General features: G+C 35.8%; 2 protein-coding genes across 12 annotated transcripts in view; one reads left to right on the top strand and one right to left on the bottom strand.

Moving 5' to 3' along the window:
- Positions 1–21,727, top strand: part of LOC105671611 (uncharacterized) — a 149,362-nt gene that overhangs the window by 23,783 nt on the left and 103,852 nt on the right. For 8 of the 10 annotated variants that reach the window (XR_010888691.1, XR_010888687.1, XR_010888690.1 and 5 more), the window contains one exon: positions 9,609–9,656. Coding sequence is in view for 2 of the 10 variants with exons in the window: in XM_067350215.1 (XP_067206316.1) it covers positions 9,609–9,656 (48 nt within the window). In the remaining 8 variants the exon portion in view is untranslated. Of the gene's footprint in view, positions 1–8,072; positions 8,860–9,608; positions 9,657–21,727 lie in introns of all 10 variants that reach the window. The other 2 variants (XR_010888692.1, XM_067350214.1) reach the window with 1 other exon arrangement.
- The window catches only part of LOC105671620 (neuronal growth regulator 1-like), a 225,160-nt gene that overhangs the window by 15,414 nt on the left and 188,019 nt on the right, over positions 1–21,727 (bottom strand). For both annotated transcript variants that reach the window (XM_012365916.2, XM_067350200.1), the window contains one exon: positions 21,334–21,455. In XM_012365916.2, coding sequence (XP_012221339.1) covers positions 21,334–21,455 — 122 coding nt within the window. The remainder of the gene's footprint in view (positions 1–21,333; positions 21,456–21,727) is intronic.

Raw genomic sequence — 21,727 nt, forward strand, 5'->3', positions numbered from 1 at the left:
TTGACTGCTACGTGCTAATGGAAGATTCACGTAGCTCTCACAACGGAAGACGCGACCGTAAAAGAAACTGTTGGTGCAGTAATTTTAGAAAATGAGTTTTTTTTCTTTAAGACGTCTAGACGGATAAAATTGTGAAAGAATATACGTGTTATTTTAGTGAAATAAAAAAGTTTTTTAATTAAATGTTCGATACGACTTTAATTAAGCAAAATGCACACAGATGATTTTTCTCAAACGTTTTCTCAGATAGATAATGTTATTTAGCAAAGCAGTTTTTTCCTGAATTTTGCTATTTGCAATCTTTTTATGACAAGCCTTCGCTGGTTGGATTATCTAATTTTATCGTATTCGATACGCGTACGAAATATAATTTTCGGAATACAATTTTATGACGGCTGATAATTCCGTAATTTTGTAATGCAGAATATAAATTGCGCTGTCGTTGCGAATATTCAAAGTAAAAAAAAAAAAAAATCGTCGTGATTGTTACGCTCGAATATCTCTCACGAGCTTGTTAAATCTGTGTATGTGTGGAAGCTATTATAAATTCTGAATCGAAATCTCGGTAATTTCACAATGTTGTTTGTTTAAAGGTACGGTTAATGTTGCAGGATATAATTATCTGGTTTTATCTGAACGCGTTTTTCATGAAAATACTGCTGCTCTCATTAAAAATGTATCTGTACATCGCAATGAATATTGAAGCTTAACAAAACATCTCTAATTAGCGAGAGTGTCGAATTTTCAATAAACAGAGAAGCGTAAATTCTGCAACAATTTTTATCGCCGTAAGAAGCATAACGAGAACTCTTTTCGGTCGTATATATTCGTAATCTCTTCATAAGAGTTTAATTGAAAGGGAATATATAATAGAAGAAAGTAGATGGTTACGCGGCCGAGTTGCAGGTGTACCTGCATTTACGAAGGTTTTGCTTGCAAGCGTAAAAAAGAGTACTTTGCATGAACGTTCATCGATTGGTTGACCTAATTACAAATTAATTTCTCTTTCGTGACGTAGATGTAACCCGCAGAATTGGGGCACTCTATTTTCAAAACTAATTTTGTCAGGCACTATAGAGGGGATGCGTGAGGAAATAAAAATGCAATTATCGATATGGTTATCGTGTTGTATACACTTTGTTCATCGATTTAGATTTTCTCAATTATTGCTATTTCAAATTTTTCATTTCTCCGTCCCATTTCGCATGTTACTGTAAAAAATGTTGTCACACTTATTTAAATATAAATAAATTTTAGATTATTTTTTTTTTTTTTTCTATGAAACAACTAATTTCTGCAGAATAATGATGCTGCGATATTTGCAATGCAAATTAAATCGACAAATCTCGACGGGAAAACGGATCTACCGTGACGCGCTTACAAAATCGAAAAAGCTACGCTGTTCGGTCGCTCAGTTACTCCCGAGAGATCCCACCGTGGTTTAAGAGACTTTTACTATCTTGACATGGCGACGGCAATAAATGAGAACGCTCGCGTTTATTCGCCTGAAAAACAATGGAGATAAAACTCGGCAGTGAGAGCGCTTTCCATCGTCCATAGGACTTGGATGTGTGTGCGCGCATATGTGCACCGCTCGCACCGCCGATATCACGCCGCGCGCACACACGCATCGCAAGTGGAAAACATTGAAAAAGCCGTGGCAAATATTTTCGCCACAAAACGCGCCACCAGTCCGCGACATTTTCCGGTACACGTTGCACGGTAAATTTCCTGGTGAAATTTACCGGATGCGAGCGGCGGAATTCGAGGGGAAGAGGCGGGTTTCATCTCGCGTCGCGCCGCGGGAAAATATCAGTCGTTAACATTGGTCGACGTATTAGCGTTGGCAATATTGCCCGGCGATAAGAAGTAAAAAATATTATTCTTCGGATATCCAATTTATGATCGAGATATTTCGGTAGTAGCGGTTGCAATAAATGTGTTCGATATCGGAAGTGCTATGCTAGCAAGTAGGAGGTGCACTTGCCGTAATAATACGTCGAGTGGAAAGTAAAAATAGTTCCGTAAAGCGCTGAAGATTATTAAATTTCTGATGTGACGGACAATATTGTTATTAGTACTTCATACAATTATTTATTCTTGTGTAAAAGTTGTAATAAATATTGAATTTTAAAGCTAAATACTTATATTAGTATTGATAAATCAGAATTTCAATAATTTAATTATTTATTTATTTGATAATATTTTTAAATAATTTATTTGATTAATATTTTTAAATAATATTTAATTAATATTTTAATGTTATTTAATTATCTCTATTTTAGAGAAGACGCAGGCTTTATTTATTTTTAATAATAATTAATATTTTGGTAATTTAATAAATTTAACATATTTTTTTTATAATTGACTAATAGCTTAGTATAATTTTTGTTATTTAATTATAGCACATGAGAAAATTTATTATTTATTTTCTATCTGAGAATCTTAGTCTTCTATCTCTGTTTAATTGTTCGAAAGACCGGTTTTCTTCAAGTGTTTGATACAAATCTTAGAAGACGAAAAAAATTAAACACTTCGCTGGTTAATCATTCAAAATTAATCTTCGTTCATGGCGAATTCCGTGCGGTTCGCATATAAAAGCCGCGGAAGGCTCTTGAGAGTAAATGTTCGTTGCAAAGTGCGCGTTTCGCTCTGTAATTTCTACCCCGGTTGCGCGCTTATACTTACCGTTTAACTCGGGTAGGCTTCGACCCGCGTGCGCCGGAATACAATAGGCTTCAAGAATAATTACGAGATTGCGAGAATTATTGCTCAAGAGATTTCCCCTTACCCATTCTTCGACATTACATCATTCCGGCGCCTAGAGAGCTATTAAAACTCGACATTACAATGGCCCATTTGTTCACCTTACCGCTTGTAAATTTCTCGTATGTGAATGCATGCACATACATTGTAATAAAAATTATATGACACCAGTGTTACTCTCGCATACATATTTATGATTATAGGTATTTTTGTGGAGGAGAATATAATGTAATTATATCTTATCGTAAAAAGGCTCAATTATTTTATTATTTATTTGATAAAAATTGTATTTTTAAAAATTTTTTTTATTTATTTATAAATGTATTTAAATTAAATAAATGAGCTATATAATGCTCGAATTACTTGCTACGTACAGAATATTTCAGATTTAATTCTTTCGAAATAGTCAAATCAATTTTTCCATTTATATCAAAGTATAATCACAAGAGAATTATAAGATTAATAAAAGAATGAATATGTAATAAAATCTTAATTTTTAATTGAATATAAGCGAAAGTTGAATATTTTATAAGAATTTTAGCTTTAAAAATATTCATTTTATTCTTAAATTATAAAATAAATTAGCTTGCGCAAAAAATTGAAAAATACTATTATAGAACAAAGAAACGTGCGTGGTACAATGAGGAATAATTGATCTATAGATATAATTTAACTTTCGTAAGACGTGCTGTGCAATCATCCTTAGCTGTAAAGTCACCATTATCTAATACAAGTTCCATTAAATTCAGCTTTCGACATCGCGTATGTATTTTATCAAGTGCGCTTATGAGACAATTCGTCGCCTGCAGTTGTCGGGTGATAAGACGGGCGGGAAAGACGCGCAAATGATAGTCAACCTGACATCACGGGACGCGCAATAAAGCGTAATTGCGCATAAAGCAGTTCGCACTTACCGTGTGTTATTCGTTGAAGGAATGCCCGATAGACGCGCGGTATTAAATGTTACCAACTGTCTACAAACGCGTACGCGGAGATTGCAATTTCGCGATTCGATACGGGAGCATGCAAATAACGTTGCAACAGGTGTAATTGACAGAGCGACTTCGGGCTCGACGTATGCGATTTTGCCGCTTGTACAAGTTAACGTTGAGAGAAATAATATTCCTTAATGTCTAATTCCGCGTAAGGATTACCCTGCAATTATTCATAATTGATAAATTATTGATGATTATTCGATAAATAGCAATTTGGCAAACGCATCAATTGCTGCAAATATATTTGAATGACGATATTGCTCTCTCTCTGCGATATCTTTGTGCCAAAATATTTTAAATATGCGCAAAATTTATTCTACACACAGAATTAGCAATTTCGTTGCAATAGATCGATTCACGTTAATACATTGCGATACATGTATCTCCAATATGAACATCTATAATATATGCGTATAGATGTTCAGATGTACTATTTGGTGCATCAAGAGCAATGTCTGGAACGAAACGCGACGCTGATAGGCGATGAGCCAGCACGGTCGACTGCGGAAATGCACATACAAACGCTATGTACGAGGAACAGTATATAGAGTTTATAATATATGATACATCTATCGGGGGTCAGGACGTGTAGCTCGTTTAGCGAAGGAGCGCAGCGCGCTAACAAGCAACGTCGCCCGGTATTGCCGCCTGATGAGGCAAACGATTGACCCCGTCGCGTAACGCTCGGCTGCAGCGCGACGGCACAACACGTTGCAGGTGTAACCGAGGCACCCCAATCTGCCGCTGCAGCTGCGAGCGCATGGAGCGCCTTTAAAGGAACAACGAGGTCGCGTTAAACGGCGCAGATCGATCCGTACCCGAACGGAATTTCAATTTCGACCGATAAAAAGCGACACGACTGTGAGAAAAATCGCAGAGACACCCGCCACGCCCTCGTAAACGGCAGCGTTACGAATACGACTCATCTGTTCTTTTTAACGACGCTGTTTTTTCTACACTTAAAATAATATTGAAATTTAGCAGCTTATTGTCAGTCTTTTCTGCCTAAGAACACTTCTCTGACGTTATTTTCTGTCGCGGGAGCATAATTTTACTAAACTTACATGAATATCGGTTTCAGATCACATGTTTTTTAAATTATATTATACATTCTATATATTGTTCATAAAAGTTTTAATTTTTGTATTGAAAAATTACGAGTGCAGTAAAATCAGTAACAAAAAATATTTGATCGCGAAGGATCAGAAAAAGAAAAAGAAAGTAAAAACAAATAGTAGTGTTATTTATTGAGAGTCATATATAAATAGTGAACAAAAGTATTAAATTATATTTGTGACAATATGAGATGTACGCGTGAACGTGTTATGTAATTGAATTGCGGATAGTTATCTCCTAATTTTAACATGCAATTTCACATTCAGATATATATACATGTATTGATATATTGCCTTTACATTTCAATTCTATAAATTTGAGATAGGTATTTTGGATAACGGGGACACGGCGGAGATACGAGCAGTGGTCGATGTCGCGAGTGCCATGTATGTTGATACAAAGATCAACTGCACGCTGTCATGCTGTCAGTTATCTCATGAAATACTACTGCAATGCGTTCCAAATATCGTTGCTCTTGCTATTCGGTGAGAAGTGACTGTATTACAGTAAAACATGTATTTCGGTCACAACATGTCTGCGCAGATACTTCATTTTATTTTAATATCTTTGCAAAAATAATTTCTGCAAGACGAATCAAATTAAGTAAACTTTATTTCACGCTATTACAAAATAGAATTGTTACGTAGAATTACATTTAAGATATATTTATTTTTGTAGCGAGTTAAAGATTATCTAGAACACGCTTTACGCTTGACAAATAGAAAATAGAATGGTATTTTGTGCTTCGAGCGATAAATCTAACTATCTTGACAATTAAATGCAAATTTCAGTGTAATGTGATACATTGGCTGCATCGGTAAATGCAGTGTCTTGTGACGCGGATGCACAGACACCGTTGGTGCATTAAGTGAAGGCCAGCTCTTGCGGCTCAATTATATTGGATAGCCACGTTGTCCTCGATAACAAAAGCAACACCATCGCAACAGTATCGATATATATTGTGAGAGAGACGATTAAGTGGGCCATTTCCGAGTGCTCGTTGCCCTGTCTATTGTTTCCGAAAGGCCCATTTGCTACTCTCGTCCCCGTGTGCTCTCGCCAGTCGAGCACGAATGAATCGGAAAAAAAGGAAGGAAAAAACGGACGGTTGAATGAATTTTTCAATGGACGCAGTCATAGAACTACGTTGTTCGGACAATCATTGTTGCTATTTTTGCTATATCCAGCGAGAGAGTCAGATGAACATTTTTGATAAGTATTTTTGTCACTTATGAAGATTTTAACGCGCTGGATTGCGCGAATAAAAACCACATGAGATTAATATTATTTTCATTTTTGGTTATATCTAGTTCATGCTATCGCATTTTTAAAATAGCGTACATTAGAGGTTATTTTATCAGTTTTACCTTTTATGTTTTTCGATAAAAATGTGTATCGTCGTAAAGAATCCGTCCCTTTTTTAAAATATAAATCTAAAAAGTAATTAAATAGTATAACTGATTAAGATAAATTTCAGATATTTAAATGTAAAATTTTTGACGAACAAATGATTATTGAATATAAAATTTATTTTGCACCATCAATCGCGTTTAGTTCTTACGAGTGACATAATTTCATAATTGAATATCAAAAGAGCCTTTTCTTTGTTTCATCTTTTTTTATCGTTTCATAATATCGCATCAGTTCACCGATGTAGAAGCAGAGTACATTATTCATGATAAATTAGCTAAGAATTGTTAAAAATTAATTTTAATTTATGTTATCAATACTGTTTCGTTATAACTTTTAGTCTGATTAAATTCCGTATACATCAAAGTGATAGAATTTCGTTGCTATTAAACGATGTGTTTTTTCAACCTGTCGTGCTATCAATTACGCTCACCTCCGTTCAATCTATTAAGCAGCTTTTCCCCACCCTCCTTGTAGAACGAAGCTCATTTCGAACGAGAAAATCTCGACGAGGCTCGCTTTGATAGCGTTTACTAAATGAGGATATGGATAAAAAGTACTCTTTGAGTGGCACAAATCAAATAAAATTATCCGTGAACGACTTCGCCGTGCGAATGTCACTTTTTGCAGACAATTCATGCAGACGAGGCACTTTAATATATATTTAATTATAAGTTGCACATTTATTCCGTCCTCGACTAATTTTTATTTAATGCGTATTTAACTTGGCGTTTCGAGCGAATGGAAGTTTAAACGAATAAAGATTGCAGAAAATGTCACTTGAAAACTGCTTAACGATTATATGATACTTCTGATGCTATCGTATTCGATTGCAAGAAATTGTTAGTATAATATATTAAACAATGTCAGAAGTTGTGATAATATCGCGAGATTGTGATAATATTATACGTTACGTAAATGAGATGGAAATAACGCGTGTGTTGAATATATAACTCCCGCTAACATCGACGATGTAAGAAATGTGAAACTGGTCGGACGATTTGTTAGGGTCGTAATTTGCTTGTGGAAATCGGTAACTTCGGAAAAGGAAGAAAAATATCTCAATATCTCTCTTGAGCATGAATTTATACGGACAAAGAACGCCTTTCCATCGTTACGGTCCAACGGGTACTTTACGGATGCGTACTGGCTACTGGCCTACAGTATCGGATTTCTTTATCCCGCAGTGGAGTACATTGACCTACATTCACACATATGTATACATATGTATGTATGTGTACATATGTATGCGAGAATAATATAAACGGGGGCGTTGCAATATAGTATGCAATATACGCTTCAGTGTAGGGCGCAAAATTGTAATAGACGCCAATAATTTTTGAAGTGTGTAAAAACCACGTGGCGGCGTGGCGGCGATAGCAGGAATTTTAGAAACCTATTTTTTTTTTTGCTTTGCGCTTGGGGCGCCCGACCCTCTTCCAGCGTAGGGGCACTTGAGACGGTTGCAACGCCCCCGATCACAATATGATATAACAAAGCTTTAGAGGCTTAGGTGAATAATGCAATTATATTCCTTAATTTATTTCAAGTAAACTTGAGTAAAATTCAAATTTAAAACTTATTACTTGCTACTTTTATCGAAGTAATATTGATTTTAAATTGGTTAAAAGATTATTAAAAAGACATTCACAAATGTCTCATGAAATTCTTATTTCAGTCTTTTGATCAGGCTTTTCTTAAATTGTGCTTCAAAAACAATTGATATTTATTAGATAAAATTTTTTTGATGTCATTGTAGTATAAATGTATTTGTATATTTTACAGATAAACCTTCGCGCTTTAAATCGTCATATTCGTTCCGCCGTAATTTCGTAATATTATAAAACGTGCGTCGGGGGTGCGGGAGTGCGTTATGCCGGGAGAGGCGTGATAGTTTTGCGCGAGTACGAAACGCCGTATTTTAGCGAATCGTATAGACGAACGTATTTCCGCCGAATGATGAATATTGAGACACGATCGAACACGATCCCTCTTTGAGGGATTTTTTCTTTTCAACTTTGGGCTTGGCTCGGGGGGAGAAAAGGATCGATTTTTATTATGAAATCTCGACTACGGACCAAAAAGGCATCTGCGGTGTCTGACGTGCCAACATATGTCATGCCGGAAAGCATGGAGTTGCTTAATTGCAACTATGAAACATATGATCGACGGCCTACAAGTAAACCCAGTGACTTTGCTAGTTCCGTTAGTTAGGCACCGAAATATTGCTGAGATGCCCGGTATCTAGTCGGTTGATTCCATGACTAATCAATCGTACCTTATCTTCTTCGAGCTTACGTTTTGCCGTCTGTTTTGAGAAAATCGTGCCCCAATTGGTAAATGTGGTCGTTTGAAACGCGGACGAAATTTGCGCGTAATGTTACAGCTTTACATACACAATTCGGTTCGATTCGCCTGTGATGTCGGGAGTGCCGTTTTAAGTATCGCGCGATTTTCGTATTCAGGTACGCATGCGAGCAATGCATGCGCCGCGAACGCGTGTGATTCAATGTGAGTGCATCGAAGGACCATTGAGAGGAGGAGGAGGAGGATCAGGAGGAATGTGTATAAAGTTAGCCCCACACTTTAATAAAATTAAAATAATCGAAATTGTACTGCATTGTACTAGTTTTGTACCAAATTGTACCGTAGTTAATTTTTTGAAATCACGCGCGGATTTCCAAAAAATCGAAATTTTTGAATTTTTTGAGTAGCCCCACACTTTTCGAAAAATGATTTTTTTTCGACTGTACCACATTGTACTAGTTGTACCGAACATTGTACCGTTTGAAAAAAATTCCTAACAAATTTGGATTTTGAGAAAAACGAGAAAATCGAAAAATTTTGCACATTACGTAATTACGGCAAATCGGCTATTTTTTAAGATATCGAAACGCGGCCAACGGGATTCGAAAGAGAATCGTTTGTACCGGTTTGTACCGCTTTGAATTTCGTTTGCACCTCAACCGGACCGGAAGTACCGAATTTTGCAATTTTTAACAAAACGTAAATACGGTAACTCGGCTGTTTTTTAAGATATCGAAACGCGGCCAACGGGCCTAATTTTTTTGAAATTTTTTTTATTTAAATACAAACCGGTACAAACGATTCTCTTTTGAACCCCGTTGGCCGCGTTTCGATATCTTAAAAAATAGCCGAGTTACCGTAAAGTCTAAATAATTAAACTTTTTACAATAAATATTTTATTAGATATTTGCTCAGATAAATAAGTTAAAAAGTTAAATGTACGCAATTATTATTTTATAAATATTAATTATTTTGAATGCAGCTCTAATCTGGGTTTAATTTTGTGTGTTATAGGCTAGCTTTGCAGATCAACAGAACAACTCCGCTACTACGCATCGATCGGTGAGTGAGTTTAATTTGTCTTGATTGTTATTAAGATAATGGATCTATAAGATACATACTATAAAATTTAACACATTGTAGATCGTATATGATATTAATTTTATAAAAATTTTAGTTCGCACATTGCAAAGTATTTTAAACTTAGTTTCTAGAAGAACAAATTATTTATTATCTTGATAAATTTAAATTAAATTTTTTTTGATAAATTTAAATTATATTTTTTATCATACGCGCTATATATATTTTATATATATTTATCTATTAATACGTTCCATGCCGGCCTGAATAGAAAGTTTAGTGAGACCACCAGTGAGTCACATGGCTATGGAACATGTTAATAATGCTACACAAGATTATTTGAAAGACGTAAATTAACATTTCAAAAACAGGACATGTTGATTTATGTTTCCGGTTTGCAATGGGTTAAAAAATGTATGAATTAAAGAGTATGTAAGTATAGACAAGAACATATACGAGGAATTATACGAGGAATAGTCTTTTTGGGGAATTTTTTATTAATTTGAGAATGAAAGATTCTTTTTACTTTTTATCTTATCCTCGTATATGTGAATATAATAAAAATCTGGTAAATTTCAATATAAAATAAAGAAAATTATATAATGTAATATTATAAGCATAATGATATGCTTATAATACACAAGAATGTTATAGATAAAAACATAACAAATACATAATGTCATAGATCCATTATTTTAAAATGGATGGGCTAGGACTTAGATTCGTTGAATATTTAATAAATGTTCTTCATAAATAACGGATTAGAGCAAGATATATTGAAGTATTAAAAAAGTTTATAGACTTTTTTATGACAAAATCGAAAACAATTTTTATATATTTATATGTCCATTTATTCAGTAATATGTATAAATGTTGTTAAAGATGGCGAAAAGTTGTCGAAAACAACGTACATATATTATTGAATAAAGATGGATTTAAATATATAAAAGTTGTTTTTGATTTAGTCATAAAAATTGCTACAAACTTTCCGAATAATTTAATATTAAAAATTTTGAAATACATATATGTACGTAAATATAAATTAAAAATAAAAAGAATATGTTTTACATAAACGCGACAAAAATTAAAAATTTATGTTATATTCGAAATAATTTATTTAATAAAAGAGCGGACTTTTGATTATCAATTTTGAAATATATTTAGTCTTGCTACACTTGAATTTCTTCGGAATCTTTCCTAGCCTATCCATGCATCCGTGGTCCCATGGCTTAATTGATTCCATGGTCGAGCACGAAAATTCGAAATTTGTGGTCCCATTGATAATGGTCGAGCACGAATTTCGAAACAATGTTGATATTGATCGACCATGAAATAATGGTTGACTATCAACACAAATTTCGGACGCAAATAGCGGAAACTGAGCTGAGCTCTGCGCTATGCGTCTCTTGAGAAACGTCGATTTCGAGTCTTGGATGCAAATAGCGGAAACTGAGCTGAGCTCTGCGCTAAGCATCTTGCGTAAAATACCAAGATAGTCTCGTCGAATTTTTCTTTATTGTGAGCTTAATATAAGGAATTTTTGTTAACTTTCGGTCGCTTGTTGTCCCTGAAAAAGTAATAGGTTTCTGAGTTCTTATCGGCGAGCTTGTATTTTCGGTATTACTTTATCGAAAAAGTAAGATTTTTGAGAATAGTTTACTCGGCATCGCCGAGCAAATAGGAAAATTTTGAGAGGGAATAAAATAGGCATAAAATAAGCACGATTTATTCTCAGGGTTGAAACAAAAGTGTTTTTCAACACATCATGATAGGATAATTTCGGGAGGGACATAAAATGGACATAGGCATGAAATATGATTTATTCTCATGTTATACGTCGAAATGAATGTATTTTCTAAATTAATGACACTTGTGATTGATAAAGCGCACTTAAATGCGTTAAACTCTCTGGATATTGCCTACTAATTAATAAATGACCGTCTATTTTAATTGAGCAATATGCTTAAATAAATTATATGTTTGTTTGTTCTGTAGCTGTTCAAATATCTCAAGAAATTTACAAGAGAAACTTATTTATTTCCACATATAATACCAAAATATGATTTATATTACTCCTGTTTCTCACACAAGTGTTATCTCTTACTCTAAAATAATTATGATAAGAAATTAAAAATTTTTAATTTGTCTTAGTTTTTTCTTTTTCTATATATAAAGCTAGTGTCGTTTATCGATGTTTAATTGTCGACATCGGGCCCGTATTTCTGATGTTGGCACATCTCTTCTGGGAACATACAATTGCAACGTAGATTTGTCTTTATGATAATGCTAATGTAACTTTATGATAATATAACTCTAGTTTAATTTTAATTATTTGCCCACAAGTTTGTTCATGTCGCCATAAATATGAATACGCAAGTTTGATCAATCTTGGAAAGAAAGTTACAATGTTTAATTGTTTCATCAACAATTTCTGTTGCATAAAACTGTACAAAATATTGGAACTTGTTGCGTTATTCTTTTTATAGTCGCTTGAGCAATCTATTTCTTTAATCTTTTTTTTTTTTAAATATAATATAAATTCTTAAAAGTAGATTGCAGAAGAAGGCTACCTTAAATAATTTCAATTAAAGTAATCGCGTAAAAACGAATTATTTGCGAATAATAAAGTATGACTTTGCTACATTCGATGCAAGATCACGGCGAATAGAGCGTATTAACTTGCGATGAAGCGATCTCGTCCATAATCCTTGTTACAAATTTATGAACGGTGGGTTGACAAGCGTAAAACGTGACTCGCGCTGAGAAGCACCGTTCGCGGAGATTCGGAGCAAAAGGGATCTTCAGGCTTTGTCAAGTTGATCAACTCTAATACATATATAATATAATGTCTCGACATGCAGAAATTCGTCCGCTATTGACTTAAACAGTTACGCGATACGGAAACGCGCATTGGTAGAAAGCAGATACACATCTGAAACTATTGTATTTTTTCTTAACTAAATATTAGAATAAATTTTTGAATTTTAGACAATTGAAGGCATTAAGGAACTTTAGCAAATTTGATTTTCAACTGTAAATTTGATTGTAAAATTTATTTGGATTCCAAATTGATTTAAATATAAATGGATGAAAAGAGCGTGATAAAATACGTGCTCGTTTTTGCGACATTGTACGTACGTCAAAAGGACAAATTGATTTGAGATACGACGTGTCTTTCCGATTTAGCCCTTTCCAGATAGCGTGCGACGTTCTCCTCCGCATGCCCGAGCTTATATACGCCACTGCATTCTGCTTGCGCATTCCGAACGTGATTCCCGATAGACGTTCTGCATAGACGCACGATCATCCTTTGACGGGATAATGCAGGACTGATTGTTACGGTCAATCAGATAATGCGGGAATATCGTCGTCACGCTCCAGAATTATGCGATAATAATTATCGCTTTGGCGTTCAAGATTATCCTGTAATGCTAATTTCTCTCTCTTAAGTTAATTTCCGATATTATCGATTATTTGATAATGACAATGAAGGGATAAGCACACATAACGAAGTTTACACACGGGACAAACCAGAATTTGTGATTAAAAGCCATTTTGTACACAAATCTTTTCTAGGTAAAACGTTTGTTTTACAAATAATTTAATTAATTTTTTTTCGAATTTACTGTTCTCTTTTCTGCATCTAATAAAAAAAAATAATAAAAAATAATAAAAAATGTGTAGAAAACAGTTCATTATGGTTGCTTATACATTAGAATCTTTGCAATTGTGTGCAAACATGATTTCCGTATTTATGGAAAAAATAGAAACGTAACATGTCGTAAACTTTAAGAATTTAAAAAAGTAATTTAAACAGTTTTGATCGTTTTCATCTTTTGTTATCGTATTTTTCCGTGAGACGTAGAGAAATTCAAGCAGCGGCGAGACGAGAGTTAATCGTCCGTTTCCGAAATACGGGATCGGCACTTAATTGCCGAATATCTAAACTAACGCAGAGTCTTTGGGCGAAGTGCATGCAGTATTTGCGCGCGCGCGTGTAGGTTTCTAATTAAAAGTTGCTTGTTTTCCCGGCGTTGTGGCCCTTTCGCCAAGTTTTGACGGCCTCTCGTAGGCCGACCTCTGCCGCGCAATTATCTCCACCAGACGCTCGGCGGGAATTAGGTCGAGCAAACGTTTAATTTCTCACCCTGTTCCGGCTGTGACCAACACGATACAAAGAACATGATGACCCCAGTACCGTCACGTGCTCGTAGCTAAGGAATTGTATCAGCGTATTTCGTACAGACTGTACGATATATTTTATGACGTATCGTTATCAGAAAAAATGCACTGTGCAATGTACAAATGCATTGATGCATTTGTTACGCCGGAAACTGTAAGAATTGTATTTCTTTTTTTTTTTACAATTTTTTTTGCTTCATGATTTTATCAATATTTTGTTATATCTATCCGTTTATATTTTGTCCGTGTTTTTACAGTATTATATACTGCATAACGTTGCTGTTAATAGTAAGATATAAATCTAAAGCACATGTAAAGTAACGGGATTATTTCTCTAGAAATGTCTTTTAATTTTAATAAGTTTTTCAAATTGATTCAAAATTTTAGTTTTTCTAAAAAATTATATTACGCACGTAGTACAAGAATTTAATAAAATTTGTGGTATGTATTCGTGGAATAATCATAATGAATGTTGATATTGAATTGAGTATTTAACGGGGGTCCACGCATCGCCAATTGGAGTTTGAATATCTTTCTCCGGTGAAATGCCCATTTGCACGGGGACACAAGGGGACGGTCCTGGCCATCCGGCGACTTTGCGGTGAGCGCACCGAAATCGGTGGCAAGCGCTCACGCCGGGAGGAGGGCCGCCGAGGGAGTCCTTCCGGTCACTTCAACTTTTGATAGCGGCATGCAATTGTCCAGGGCGCTATTCCTTTCCTCATCCCCCCTGCGCTAACTCGCCGTTTCTCCGTTTCTCCCCGTTCCCCATCTCGACGTCTCTCCTTCCCTCCCCCCTCCTCTCTCTCTCTCTCTCTCTCTCTTTGACTCCACGGCGGTGTAATTAACTGCTGTCAGTGGCACGTGTGCTCCAAACGAGGCTGCCGAGCAGGATGAGGCGGTCTGAGGAGGCGGTCTGAGGAGGCGGCAGGATGGCGGCGGGGTTGTCGGTGGCGAGCGAGCGCAAAGGACGAGACGACGGCGAGATGGAGGATCACGGGCGGGACAGATACGGAGGGGACGAAAATTTCGAGTCGTACCGCTTCTCACGCCATTGCTCTCACCCCATAGTCGACCGGTCCTTCCCGCTCTCTCGCCCCGCTGTGTGATCGCGCTCTCGCTTAGGCAGCCAGCTCGGCGTCGGGCTCACGCCCTTATCTATCCACTTACCCCACTTTCCTATCCGAGGGCGTGAAATTGATCTCCACTCTTTGTTCACGTGCTCGTCCGCGACTAACGAAACTTGGGGAAACTTTCGAAAGCCGAAAAAGTAGGAGTGCGAGATTAGATGTAGCGAGACGGACGTCAAGATAATATTGAGTGGTATTCGATTCGCTCTATAGAACAATTTCTACAGCAGGAAATTCTTGATACAGCGAGTCTGAATGAAAAATATCGAAACGAGAAAAGGGCCTTTAATTAAGAGATCTTAATAAAAGGTAATAGAATATCGTTTGCATATGACCTTTGACCTTCCTTAGACAGAACGACTCGTCAGAGCTGAAGCTTTTAATTCCGATTATCTTTAATCCTTTAATTAAAATTATATGCGATTCTTTACGATTCAAATTAATTTCGACAAATAATCCAATATTAAGTATTTCCACTTTAATGCCATTAATCAGACGAATGTAACAATTAATTTTTGTTACCTAGAAAAGTTTATAAAAATTAGAAAAATGTAGCTTGCGAATGGTAGCGATGATTGTTTCTACCGTTTGGAAAAAACTGTGTGAAGAATTATTGCAAAGCACTGTGTCAAGTTTAACTCGACACAAAATTCCAAAGTATTAATACGTATTAATTAGTTTAATTTTTGAGCGGTTCCGTGAAAGATATCAATGCAAAACAAGTTGACAAGTTTTAACCGATAAGTATAATGCTTGACACTAGTCCCAAAATATTTTAATTGTATAATGACAGCTATGGTGAATAGCTGCTTTAATAAATAAAACTTTATAAATGGAACATAATAGAATAGACTATCGAACGATACGGAAGATATTAGTGAAATGAAAATGGACACTTTTCACGGACATTTTAACACCCCCCCATCTTGCACAAATAAAAAAACCAATAGCGCAAAATTAGAAGCTATTTATGAGCTTTCATATTCCGCAAATTAAAATTTCTGAGCTCGTCACGCTGAGCATGAATTTAATGTTTTTCGTGGGGGGGGGGGGGGCTGAGTCGATATCGATTCAGCCACCCCCCTCCCCCCGCTTAAAAATAAAAATATTGAATCAATCTTTGCGGTAGAATTAAGAGCTATTTATGAGCTTTTGAACTGATATAGTTTCGATTTTTAAGCTCACCCTCTTAGTCCTCAAACAACCTTTAATCGATATCGACTCAGCCCCCCCCCCTCTCCACGAAAAACATTAAATTCATGCTCAGCTTGACGAGCTCAAAAATTTTAATTTGTGGAATATGAAAGCTTATAAATAGCTTATAATTTTGCGCTATTGGTTTTTTTATTTGTGCAAGGTGTGGAAGCCAGCTCGACAGGGGTCATTTCAACGCGGTTGAAATAAATTAACGCGTCCTGCAAATTATCAAGAATAACGTTTAACTCGATTTGATTAGTCAGTTGCGGACATAGCAGGAAGCAATCCTAGATTCCGTTCGCACGTACTAATAGTCGGTGATGGGACCGAAGCTTAAACTGTAATTATATCAGTAACTGTCACGGCTGGATGTAAAGCTGCTTCAATGTCAACATGCAATTTATTCGCCGTTCTCATACATAATTGGATCATTTCTGGCTTAGTAGTTTGACGAACGACAGCGATATCCGGCTTGAAGATGTCCAATGCGATTTAAGTGATACGTTTGTGCGATACATTGGACATTTCAAAGTTGGATATAGCACATTCCAATTTTGTGATAATTGTTTAAAATATGACTTTATATCTACTTTATGTCTAGTTATTATTTTTTTATTGTCACAATTTATTTATAAAAAACGCTGTATGTGCTTTTTTAAAAAAAAGTAAAGAAAGAGAGCGAGATCTAAATTTGAAATAATTTTTTTTATAAACTTTTTAAAAAATTAACATTGTTTTATAATGTTCGTATTTTTTGTATTAAATAATCTGCTATATGTACCACATAGTAAAATTTTATTGCAGTTTATTTAAAAAAATTGTGTAAAACGTCCTTTTTAATTGTTCTTGACTCTATTTTTTAATTATTTCTAGCTCTGATATTCGAATGACTCCCTAAGGAAAAAAAACGGCCAAGCTGATTTATCTCACTTTGTTGCATTAAATACGGCAATAATGGAAAACCTTGCATTAAAATTTATATCGCATGTACTAAATAATAATAAGGTGCTGCAATACTTTTACTTAAGTGGAACACTATAAAATATAGCGCACGATTTAAAATCGCGTTTTGCATAATTCCGACACACGATATGTATCATATAACTTAACTTTTTATTTTCCACAAAGTAACTCAAATAAAAAGAACATTAAAAGCCTTAAGCTCATATCAGATTATGTATCAAAGATTGAAGATTGGAATTTGATCTATATATATATATATTAGAACAAATTGAGCTGAGATTATTTGATCGGTCGAATTCTAATTTCTAATTCGCAATTTTCATCTCCAATGTAGTGCTGTGATTTTGATCTCCAGTGTAATACGATATTCATAACACGCGTATCAAATTTGAATGTAATACGTACAGGCATAATTTGTTGACCACGAATAGACTTGTCACAACAACGAATAGAAGCAGCCACTCAATCGGGCGTGTTCTATATCTGAATAGTAATGGTCAACGACAGGTCAAAGGTAACCCGCGATACTCTCTGGTTTAAAGGACAAAGGAAATGCAATTCTCTCGTGCAATTTCCTCGCTGGCGCCGAATGAAGTGCCGGAATTTGGCACTTCAAAGACCGCAGGAATGGCATTGTCATTCCAGTGGTATCTACTTTTCATTCGGCCCTTGTTAGCTTTTTGTCGTGTGCCCTATCGATCGCGCGGGCTATTATACGGCTTGATGCGGACACGTGAGACACATATCGCGATTAGTAACAATAAAATATCCTTTTTACACACGCGCGTGGTGAGACGCATGTACGAGATAAGCGCAAATAAACTTTTAATCATTTTATTTTGCAATAGCACATTTCTGTAATTTTAATTGAATAATTAGTTGTAGTATCGATTAATTATTTTTTTATACATTTATTTATTCGTAATTTGATATCACGCTGAATACCATCATCGAATTACCTTTGTGATATTTTTTGCAGTTTTTTTTACAATAAAATTTTTCGTAAAAGTTTTTGTATCTATCACTAGTTTCACAGCACTACATTATGTGTTATTAAATTCCTTTCGTATTAATGTGTCGTTAAATATGTTTCTCGATATTGGAGGTTGAGAGGGTATTAAAAACAAAATGAGTGCGAGAGGGATAATATTGTTTTCTCTCTCATATATTACAATAAAATACAGATAAACGAATAGAAATAATTTCGCGAGATTAATAGCCGATACATCAGCAATTCAATCAAATCATCCGATAATCGGGGCTTTATTTCTTGACAATTTAACACGCTTTAATCGAGAGTTATTACTTCGTTCCGCGCGACTTGCCACGCGAATTTCGACGCGGCGATCTCATTATTTTGTTGCGATGTGTGTATGATATCGGGCCTTTTCAGGCAAAATTGATTACCGCGGTAATCTATCCTTGTCCGGCAGATAGACGGCGCTTTACAGATTGCACGCGTACTCTCTTCAATCATTTGCTCTCTTCTCGGATAAACGATCGGCCTGATTTTTCACTTTGGAACGAATTTCGATCGCATTAATTGCTCACGCTATTTCGCCGGAACAACACGCGTTGAGTACGTAACATCGCCCGGGAGAAGCGCGAATGAATTTGAAATATTTTTTTACTGCGATCGCGGTAGTTTGACGGTCTCTGACAAACGGCTAACCGGCGCTGGATCGACATAGCTATTGAGTTTACCATGCAGACGGGTCTAATTGTGATTGGCCGGCAGTGGTCGCACCGACAATTACACGGCGACATTTCTGTTGACGCGATGACGGTTATCATTAAATTCGGTTCTCTCTAATTGTCCGCATTCGCGAATGGTGTGAGGAAAGAGATCGAGATTAATTAGGTCATCATCAAATAACTGGCGGGAAAGATTATTATTATAACATTTTACTTTGGTGTTAAAATGTTTGGAACTATTTTTCAACGAACATATGAAATCGATATTGTTTGATTTAAGTTGTATTTTTGATCTCTATTATTATTATTCAAATATCTTCCACTTCTGCTTTAATTTTGCTACTATCATCAAATGTTTTTGCATAAAGCTCCTAGATTTCTTGCGGAATAATAACCACTGTCGCCAGCATGGCTGCCAACCGCAAGTCCGATCATTCTCTTGCTGTCTTATAAGCGATTCAAACACAGTATTCCATTTAAGCCGCAAACCTCGTAAATGTTCTGAAACGAAATTATAAAATATATCATAGCGATTGTATACAGTCTTGCGGATGCAATAACGATATATACAGGGTGTCCGATAATTGCTGAATCATCTCTCGGGTGTAGGTAGAGCGGTTTAAACCGAATAGAAAAGTCCTTTGTTATCTTGCGATTTTTGCAATAATTAATAAGGAATTAATTAAAAAATATCGGCCAATTCGCGCGAGTTTAAGAGCGCGGCGAGAAGAGACCCGTGGTGATATAGCCCACCGTTATTTGGTTACTAGGCGCACGATAAATCGTTGGGAGGAGCGCTCTATAAATGACAACGGCACATACGAGCGGTGTGTAACGCTAGATCCTTGCGTCCTAGCGACCACGTAACAACGGGCTGTCTCTTCTCGCCGCGCGTTTAGACTCGCGCAAATTGGCCGATCTTCTTTAATTAATTTCTCATTAATTATTGCGAAAATCGCAAAACGATAGAGGACTTTTCTACTCGGTTTAACCCGCTCTACCTGCACCTAAGAGGTGATTCAGCAATTATCGGACACCCTGTATATGGTGAAAATACTCGAGCCATTCTTTTAAATTTTTTCATCTTTCTTGCGGTGTGAAAAATTCATTTCTTGAGTACATCAACATATTTTATTTATACAGTAGATAGAATCTCAGACATTATGCCTTTTTTACTTTACCTTAAAAGATTTGATAAAAAAATATTTATTTGAGCGTGTTGAAAAATAATTTCTGATTTTTAAATGGTTGCAGATTTAAGGGCTTCGGCAAAGTTCTCGCGGAGCAGCTTAGCCGATGAAATCTTCAAATCATCCTGCCAGTAAATTTTATATCGATAATCTCGCAAGATCTTTTATCGTATGTTTAACAATATCGCGCGCATTATAGGATATGCCGATAATAGATATTGATCTTTTCGAGATTCAAGTAATCCCAAGATTCATCCTCGGCGTTACGCCATTATTGCACTTCATTGTGCGTAATCGGCCTGATTCTGGGCTGTCGTGAATGCTGAGCGAGAGGCAGGCGAAGCGGAAGAAAGGGAGACCTCCTTCTTGGGCTAGGATGCAATTTCGCGGCATTAATGTTGCAAGAGCGTCAACCGCGGGCGGTCGGCGCGCTGAGAACTCTAGTTTTCCTCCTTGTAAACGGACCACCCCGTATTCGGGTTGAGTAGAACGAAATTGCACGCGAAAATTTGCGCATATTTCCCGCGGGGTACGACGAGAGTCTTGTCAGACTGACGGACGACGTGTTTTCGAAGGAACTTTAAGGAACTGCGAAAGAAGTATGGAGAGCTCTGGTATCTGAATTAAGTTTCGCGTAATTAAAACATTGCTTAATTTGGAAGTGGAAGTTACATTTTCGTAACAATTCACGTGAAAACGTTAATGTTACACAATGTTAGAATAGATAATTAGAATGTGTAATTAAATTGTCGTAAAAAAGTGTAATATATTTTTTAAATTGGTGAAAGGGAAGAAATTGCAAAGTAATGAACAAAATTGAAATTTTAATGATCTACTTAATCTCGTGGAAATATAATATAATACGTAATTAGATTTTATTATAGATTTAATTTAATTTTTCCCGCTCTTTGTAGAAAGTATAATCAGACATTTAACCACAGATAAAGTAAATTTTTTAGTTTAATAAAATTCGTCTTTCGACTTTTTTCACAAATAAAAAGTTGGAGTGCTCTCGCAGCGATGGCCGCTTACGCTAGTGATGGCCGTATCTGTTTACAGACCCGTACTTATATATACTACGACATGCAATGTGGTCAGGCGAATTATGATGGGGATAAATATACATATAGCCACGTAGTTCTGCGTGCATACGATAGTGCTACACATAAGCCAAATTTCCTCTGTGTGCATTGGTCGCGTATAATGTATATGCACATCATATGCTGCATCATATGGCGCTCTTCGCCTCGTGTATCCATATTAAACGTACATATTTGCGCGTCGCTGTATATGTGTACTTACTATTCCAGGACCGTTGTATCGGCAAGGTAGCAGCGCGGTTCCACCGGTTTGCGCCAGAACATCCTTGATGGATTTGGACCGCTCATTCTCCTTTATCGATTTGCCCCGTTCGATCGCGGCGTCTGTAAAAAATTTAGTTGCAATTTAGTTTAAACGTTTGCATTCTTCGGAAGCAATTCGTAGAGGTTTATTTGTAAGATATTTTAGTTATATATATTTTAATTTATTAAAAAATATTTTAGGTGAGATACGAGCAAATTATTAAATATAAATTTTTATAAATAACTCTTAGAAATATTAGCAATTTAAGTGAAATTATGATTTACTACTTTATTATTTCGGTTTATTTTTAAAACCTTCGTAAATAATGATTAAAAGTTACCTCATAAAATGA

Source organism: Linepithema humile, chromosome 2 (assembly GCF_040581485.1).
Source record: "Linepithema humile isolate Giens D197 chromosome 2, Lhum_UNIL_v1.0, whole genome shotgun sequence".
Taxonomy (NCBI): Eukaryota; Metazoa; Arthropoda; class Insecta; order Hymenoptera; family Formicidae; genus Linepithema; species Linepithema humile.